The sequence below is a fragment of the Bos indicus x Bos taurus genome, chromosome 7 (assembly GCF_003369695.1).
Source record: "Bos indicus x Bos taurus breed Angus x Brahman F1 hybrid chromosome 7, Bos_hybrid_MaternalHap_v2.0, whole genome shotgun sequence".
In the NCBI taxonomy this organism is placed as follows: domain Eukaryota; kingdom Metazoa; phylum Chordata; class Mammalia; order Artiodactyla; family Bovidae; genus Bos; species Bos indicus x Bos taurus.
Window position 1 is genome coordinate 67,912,130 of NC_040082.1, and position 8,566 is coordinate 67,920,695.

The 8,566-nt window shown below is 39.2% G+C and overlaps 1 protein-coding gene across 1 annotated transcript; it reads left to right on the top strand.

The window, feature by feature from the left end:
* Window positions 1-1,663: 1,663 nt before the first annotated feature.
* LOC113896268 (olfactory receptor 2M5-like) lies at window positions 1,664-2,778 on the top strand. The gene has a single exon (XM_027548503.1). The coding sequence runs from the start codon at window positions 1,664-1,666 to the stop codon at window positions 2,600-2,602; it is 939 nt and encodes a 312-aa protein (XP_027404304.1). The 3' UTR covers window positions 2,603-2,778.
* The last annotated feature ends 5,788 nt before the right edge of the window (window positions 2,779-8,566 follow it).

Below are 8,566 nucleotides of genomic sequence, written 5' to 3' on the forward strand. Positions count from 1 at the left end.
CCAGCATTGGCTGGCAGATTCTTTACCACTGAGCCACCTGAGAAGCCCCTCAGAGATAGTGAAAAGTGAAAGTGAAGTCACTCAGTCGTGTCCAACTCTATGCGAGTCCATGGACTGTAGCCTGCCAGGCTCCTCCATCCATGGGATTCTCCAGGTAAGAGTACTGGTGTGGGTTGCCATTTCCTTCTCCAGGAGATCTTCCCAACCCAGGGATAGAACCCAGGTCTCCCGCATTGCAGGCAGGCGCTTTACCATCTGAGCCACCAGGGAAGCTCCTTAGAGATAATATTTTCAGTAATTCCATTAACAAATGAATGTCACATATTGGCAGGAAAGTAATACAATAGGATGTTAGAATATCTTATTCTACTACTAGTTATTAATAGTTAGGATGGATTTTAAATCAGTATTTAGTAATTAATTTTATCAAGTTTTTGTTCTAATGTGTATACTTTTTCTTTAATCTGTTCAAATGCTTAGACACATCCATTCTTACTTTATAAACAATCTAATGTTAATTGTGCTTACATTAAATTTGGACAATTATGAGGCTTTAATACACTGTTAGGTCACTTTGATCTTTTTTAGAATTTTTAAAACTATTTTCATGAGTACTTGTTTACAGTTTTCCCATCCTTATACTGTTTGGTCAGGTTTTTGTAACTAAGCCCTGTGAATCTCAGTAGAGATGAGTAAAGTCCTCTTGTAACCCCAGCAGGAGTATGTCTAGGAATTTAAAGGGTTATACAGGTATCAAGGAGAAGGATTGTATACAGCTCAGAGAGTTTTAAAAGAAAAAGTTCCTAAGCCTGAGAGAAAGGAGCCCTAAAATTTCTCTGTGTCGATCATGCACATAAATACTGTAACTAAAATTTTAGGTAATATGAATTTTACAATATCAGGCACCCTGCTAGTTCATGTAGAAATACCTTTTTCCCTTATTGATACTTGGTATGAATTTATTGTATCGAAACCATGTAGATATAATGCATTTATTTGCCAGAGTATAAAGAAGGGTCGATTACATTAAAAGCTTAAAATAACCTTAAATGTACATAACACAAAACACAGTCCTAATGACCAGTATATTTGTATGTTTATAATGCCCAAGGCCAGAAGCTTTGATTAAGCAGGAGCATTTAAAAATGTTTTAAATCCTTGTATAAATTAAATTAGTACTATTTTTCATGAGCAAATAAATACTATATTATATGACCTGGAAATAAATGTAAATTATTCCTCAGAAATATTGCTAAGAAAATCATTGAAAAGATAAAAATGGAAATATCATCATTTTCTAAAAACAGCAAAAAACTGAAAATGTGCAAGTGGTGATTGTGATTTCTCAACCCAATAACAAACATCATTCTAAAGAAGAAACTGTAATGATCAAAAATTGTTCTTAATATAAGAAAATATATTTCAAACATTAATGATAATGAGTTACATTTAAAAACTTACACTCTGGTTTCTAAAGTACATTAGATTGTGGTTCGGGGTTACTGAAAAAAAATGTTAAGAATTGATGCAGATGATCATGGATAAACACTTTATGCTTGTCATTTTTGTTATAAATTATTTTAAACAAACTTTAAAAAACTGTTTCAGCACTGACTTTTTTTTTTTTTAATCTCCTCCCTTTGTGTTGTCATCGCAGAGAGCCATGTGGGGAGGGAATGAGACAGAATCCACAAATTTCATCCTCCTGGGATTCTTCCCTGAATTTAGATACACCACAGCTTTGGTTTCCATTGTTCTCCTCATCTACATGGCTGCCTTCATTGGCAACACTCTTCTGGTCCTCCTCATTTGGTTGGATTCCCGGCTCCATACTCCCATGTACTTCCTGCTCAGTCAGCTCTCCTTAATGGATTTGACTTTGACCTCTAGCATCATACCCAAGATGGTGGCCAACTTCTTCTCTGGATGGCAAAGCATCTCATTCCTGGCTTGTGGGACTCAAATCTTTTTCTCGCTGACAGTAGCCATTGGAGAATGCATCCTTATAACTGTCATGTGTTTTGATCGCTATGTGGCTATCTGCAATCCCCTGCGGTACCCTGTCATCATGAGTCCTAGGATGTGCTGGCAGGTGGCTGCCATGTCTTGGGCTGGAGGTGCCCGTACTTCCTTTGGCCACACTGCTTTCACCTTACATTTTCACATCTGCAGCCCCAGAGAGATTCCTCACTTTTTCTGTGAAGTCATGGCTGTTCTTAGGATTGTCTGTGAGGACATCTCAGCCTATGAGAAGGCTGTAGCAGTGACCAGCATCCTAGTCCTGCTGCTGCCCTTATCTCTCATCTTGTCCTCCTACATTCTCATCTTCCTTGCTGTACTCCGAATGAACTCCCCAGAAGGCAGGAACAAGACTCTGGCCACTTGCTCCTCTCATCTCTGTGTGGTGGGTCTCTATTTTGGTCCAGGTATGTGCATCTACATGAGGCCTGGTTCTGCCAAGACTCCAAAGTTGAACCAGGGTCTCTTTCTCTTTGGGACTGTCCTTACCCCTCTCCTGAACCCTCTTGCATACAGTCTTAGAAACAAAGAAGTTCTATGTTCACTAAAAAAGTTGATGGGGAGGTTTCAGTCCACCAGATAGAGGGCAGAGTTTTCCTTTTAGCTGCAAACAATCTTAGTGATGCACCTGCAAAGAGGCATTTTTTAATTAAAATATTATCCCTGTAAGAATTATATTTTCTAATCCCTGAAAAAGTCAACCAGTTTTTAAGAGCTGCTTCCCTCAATGACACCCCACTCCAGTACTCTTGCCTGGAAAATCCATGGATGGAGGAGCCTGGTGGGCTGCAGTCCATGAGGTCGCTAAGAGTCGGACACGACTGAGCGACTTCACTTTCACTTTTCACTTTCATGCATTGGAGAAGGAAATGGCAACCCACTCCAGTGTTCTTGCCTGGAGAAACCCAGGGACGGGGGAGCCTGGTGGGCTGCCGTCTATGGGGTTGCATAGAGTCCCTCAACCTGACTTCATCTAGAAGAAAAAACAAATGTTTGATATCCTTTCCTTTCTCCATCTTGGAATTTCTATTCAATCATCCTAGATGATACACTGATGAGGGAAAAGATATTATGCTCATCAGCCCTCTACACCATTCATACTTGATAACCTCATGTACCATAATATTTGCCAAGTTTCTTGTTGTTTCATGAGAGAAAGGTCAATATCTGCACCTGTAAAATGAAGAATATTGTCAAGCACACAGGTGGTGCTCAAAATCATTCACTTGTTAAATTAATGAGCATTATAAAGTTTCCAGTGTTGTTTTGTTCCACCAAACAGGAATGTAGTACCTCTAAATAATATGAAAATGCAAAGTCTTCAATCCACATCACTGTTTACAGAGTAGTTCTTTGCTCATCTGCTTTAGAATTACTTATTGCCTTTATTAATAGTATCTATAAAGTTCAGTTCTGTGTCCATCTCAGACCAGCAGAATTAGAATATACTATGTGAGCCTCAGGAATCTGAGTGGAAGACCTTCTTCCATTGATTCTCTCATGAAACACTGGGTAGGAGCCACTGATCTATTTAATGACTTAGTTTCCTAGAGCATCATTACAAAATGATTTTTCAGTCTTAAAGTTTCCTGATCTGTTTATAATGAAGCATAGAATGAGTTACATAGATGGCAAAAACTGTTATTTAAAAAAAATAGTAGAGGCTTCCCTTGTGATTCAGTGGTCAAGATCCAGCTGCCAATGCAGGAGACATGGATTTGATCCCTGATCTGGGAAGATCCTACATGCTGCGGAGCAATTAAGCCTGTGAGCCACAGTTACGGTCTACAGCATGGAAACCACAATTACTGAGCCCATGCACCACAGCTCCTGAAGCCCATGTGCCTTAGATCCTATGCTGCACAATAAGAAAAGCCACTGCAGCGAGAAGCCTGTGCACTACAAGGAAGAGTAGCCTCTGCATGCTGCAACTAGAGAAGCCTGCATAGCAATGAGGACCCAGCACAACCAAATAAATTAATTAGCATAGAATGAATTAATAGTGTAGAAACTATTTCAAGTATCTTTTCTGACCACAACAGCTTGAAACCAGAAATTACCACAGGAAAAAAAATGAGGAAAAAATAATTACATGGAGACTAAATAACATGCTACCAAATAAATGGCTCAGTGAAAACACTAAAAAAAAAAATTTAAAAGAAATTAACAGATACCTTGAGGCAAAAGAAAATGAAGCACAGCCATATGAAATCTATAGGATGGAGCAAAACCATTTCTTGGTAGTTCATAGCAATAAAGGCCTTCCTCACAAAACAAAACAAAACCAAAAACCAAGAGAAACTCAAACTACCAAACAGACCACTTAAAATAATTAGATAAAGAACAAACAAAACTCAATGTTATCTAAAGGAAGGAAATAACAAAGATCAGGGAGGAAATAAATAGATATTAAAAGAAAAAACAACAAGACAAAAATACAATAAAACCAAGAGCTGATTATTTGAAAGGGTTAACAAAATTGACAAAACTCTGGCCAGGTTCACTATGAAGAAAAAAAGAACCTCAAAAAATAAAAACTGAAAAAGGAGAAATCTCAATTGATATCTCAGAAATAAGAAAAGAAAATACTATGAGCAGTTATATGACAACAAATTTTTGAAAGGCTAGAAGAAATGGACAACAGTCTGAGAAACATATAGCCCACCAAATTGAATCAAGAAGAAATAAATAATTTAAATAGAACAATCACTAGACATGAAATAGAATCTGTAATTAAAAAAAACAAAAACATTCCCCACAAAAAAGTCCAAGACCAGATGACTTCACAGGTGAATTCTAACAAATATACAAGGAAAAGATTATACTAATCATTCTCAAACACTTTCAAACTGTTGGAGAGAAGGGGCCACTCCCAAAGATATTCTATCAATCCACAATTACCCTAATACAAAAACCAAAGATACCACCAAAACAGAAAATTAAAGGCCATATCTTCAATGAATATAGGTCCAAGAATTCTCAACAGTATATTACCCAATCAAATGCAACAAAACATAACAACAATCATACATAACCAAGTAAAGTCAACCAAAAAAATGCAAATAAATAAAATATCTAGGAATTGTTGTTTGGTTGCTATGTCATGTCCAGTTCCTTGAAATCACTTGGGCAGCAGGCTTTCCTGTCCTTCACTATCTCCTGGAGTTTGGTAAAACTCATATGCACTGAGTTGGTGATGCCATCCAACCACTTCATGCTCTGTCATCCCCTTCTCCTCCTGCATCTTTCCCAGCATCAGCGTCTTTTCCAACGAGTCAGTTCTTTGCATCATATGGCCAAAGTACTGGAGCTTCAGCTTTAGAATCAGTCCTTTCAATGAATATTCAAGGTTGATTTTATTTTAGGATTGGCTGGTTTTATCTCCTTGCTGTCCAAGAGACTCTCAAGAGTCTTCTCCAGAACTACAATTTGAAAGCATCAGTCTTCAGATTAAGCATTCATCCTTTTTATAGTCCAACTCTCACATCTGTACATGACTACTGGAAAAACCATAGTTTTGAATATATGCACCTTTGTCAGCAAAGTGATGTCTTTGCATTTTAATATGCTGTCTAGGTTTCTCATAACTTTTCTTCCAAGGAGCCAACTGTCTTTTAATTTCACGGCTGTGGTCACCATCTGTAGTGATTTTGGAGCCCAAGAAAATAGAAATCTGTCACTGTTTCCATTTTTCCTATTTGTCAAGAAGTGATGGGACTGGATGCTGTGATCTTAGTTTTTTGAATGAGTTTTAAGCCAGCTTTTTCACTGTCCTCTTTCACTTTCAGCAAGAGGCTCTTTAGTTCCTCTTCAACTTTTGCCATTAGGATGGTATCATCTGCATATCTGAGGTTGTTGATATTTCTTCTGGCAATTTTAATTCAGCTTGTGATTCAACCAGCCTGGCATTTTGCATGATGTACTCTGCATATAAGTTAAATACACAGGGTCAGGGTACTCCTTCCCCAGTTTTGAACCAATTTGTTGTTCCATGTCCAGTGCTAACTGTTTCTTCTTGACCTGAATGCAGGTTTCTCAGGAGGCAGGTAAGGTGGTCTGGTATTCCCATCTCTAAGAATTTTCCATGGTTTGTTGTCATACACACAGTCAAAGGCTTTACCGTAGCTAATGAAGCAGAAGTATATGTCTTTTCGGGAATTCCCTTGTTTTTTCTATGATCCAGCAGATGTTGGCAATTTGATCTCTGGTTCCTCTGCCTTTTCTAAATCCAGCTTGAAATCTGGAATTTCTCACATCACATACTGTTGAAGTCTAGCTTGAAGGATCTTGAGCATCACTTTGCTAGCACATGAAAAGAGTGCTATTGTATGGTAGTTTGAACATTCTTAGGCATTACTCTTCTTTGGAACTGGAATGAACACTGACATTTTCCAGTCATGTGGCCATGGCTGAGTTATCCAAATTTGCTAATATATTGAATATAGCACTATAACATTTATTTCTTCTATAACTACAGGATTTGAAATAAGTCAACAGGAATTCCAACACACCAATAGCTTTGTTCATAATAATGCTTCCTAAGGCCCACTTGACTTCTTACTCTAGGATATCTGGCTCTAGGTGAGTCACCACATCATCATAGTTATCCAGGCCATTAAGACCTCTTTTTGTGTAGTTCTTCTGTGTATTATTGCCTCCTCTTCTTAATCACTTCTGTTTCTGTTAGGTCATTGCAATTTCTGTCCTTTTTTGTGCCCATCTTTGCAAGAAATGTTCCCTTGGTATCTTTAATTTTCCTGAAGTGACCTCTAGTCTCTCTCATTTGGTTGTTTGCCACTATTGCTTTGCATTGTTCACTTAAGAAGGCATTCTTATCTCTCCTTGCTATTCACTGGAACTCTGCATTCAGTTGGGTATAAGTTCCTTTTCTCCTTTGCCTTTTGCTTCTCTTCATTTCTCAGCTATTTGTAAGGCCTCCTCAGTTCAGTTCAGTTCAGTCACTCAATCGAGTCCAACCCTTTGCGACCCCATGAATCGCAGCATGCCAGGCCTCCCTGTCCATCACCAACTCCCGGAGTTCACTCAGACTCACGTCCATCGAGTCAGTGATGCCATCCAGCCATCTCATCCTCTGTCGTCCCCTTCTCCTCCTGCCCCCAATCCCTCCCAGCATCAGAGTCTTTTCCAATGAGTCAACTCTTCTCACGAGGTGGCCAAAGTACTGGAGTTTCAGCTTCAGCATCATCCCTTCCAAAGAAATCCCAGGGCTGATCTCCTTCAGAATGGACTGGTTGGATCTCCTTGCAGTCCAAGGGACTCTCAAGAGTCTTCTCCAACACCACACAGTTCAAAAGCATCAATTATTCGGTGCTCAGCCTTCTTCACAGTCCAACTCTCACATCCATACATGACCACAGGAAAAACCATAGCCTTGACTAGTTGGACCTTTGTTGGCAAAGTAATGTCTCTGCTTTTGAATATGCTATCTAGGTTGATCATAACTTTCCTTCCAAGGAGTAAACGTCTTTTAATTTCATGGCTGCAGTCACCATCTGCAGTGATTTTGGAGCCCAAAAAAATAAAGTCTGACACTGTTTCCACTGTTTCCCCATCTATTTCCCATGAAGTGATGGGACCGGATGCCATGATCTTTGTTTTCTGAATGTTGAGCTTTAAGCCAACTTTTTCACTCTACACTTTCATGTCCATCAAGAGGCTTTTTAATTCCTCTTCACTTTCTGCCATAAGGGTGGTGTCATCTGCATATCTGAAGTTATTGATATTTCTCCCGGCAATCTTGATTCCATCTTGTGTTTCTTCCAGTCCAGCGTTTCTTTTTCCTTCTTGCATTTCTTTTTCTTTGGGATGGTTTTGGTCACTGACTTCTGTACAATGTCACAAAACTCTGTCCATAGTTCTTCAGACACTCTGTCTATCAGACCTATTCCCTTGATTCTGTTTGTACCTCCACTGTATAATCAATTGTAAGGAATTTGATTTAGGCCATACCTGAATGGCATAGTGGTTTTCCATACTTTCTTCAATTGAAGTCTGAATTTTGCAATAAGGAGCTCATTATTTGAGTCACAAGGGTCAGATTTTTGGCTTCCCTGATAGCTCAGTTGGTAAAGAATCCCCCTGCAATGCAGGAGATCCCGGTTCAATTCCTGGGTTGAGAAGATCCCCTGGAGAAGGGATTGGCTACCCACCCCAGTATTCTTGGGCTTCCCTTATGGCTCAGCTGGTAAAGAATCTTCCTGCAATGCGGGAGACCTGGGCTCGATCCCTGGGTTGGGAAGATTCCCTGGAGAAGGGAAAGGCTACCGACTCCAGTTTTCTGGCCTGGAGAATTCCATGGACTGCATAGTACATGGGGTCACAAAGAGTCAGACATGACTGAGTGACTTTAAATGTAAATGTAATATATCTGAGTCATAGTCAGCTCCACATATTGTTTTTTTCTGACTGTATAAAGCCTCCCCATCTTTGGCTCAAAGAATATAATCAATCTGATTATGGTGCTGAACTATGTGTATTATGGTGATGAACATGTGTAGATTCATCTCTTGTGTTGTTGGAAGAGGGT

Excerpts from the sequence above, each read along its gene's own strand:
- LOC113896268 (XM_027548503.1), top strand. The coding sequence starts at position 1,664 with ATGTGGGGAGGGAATGAGACAGAATCCACAAATTTCATCCTCCTGGGA.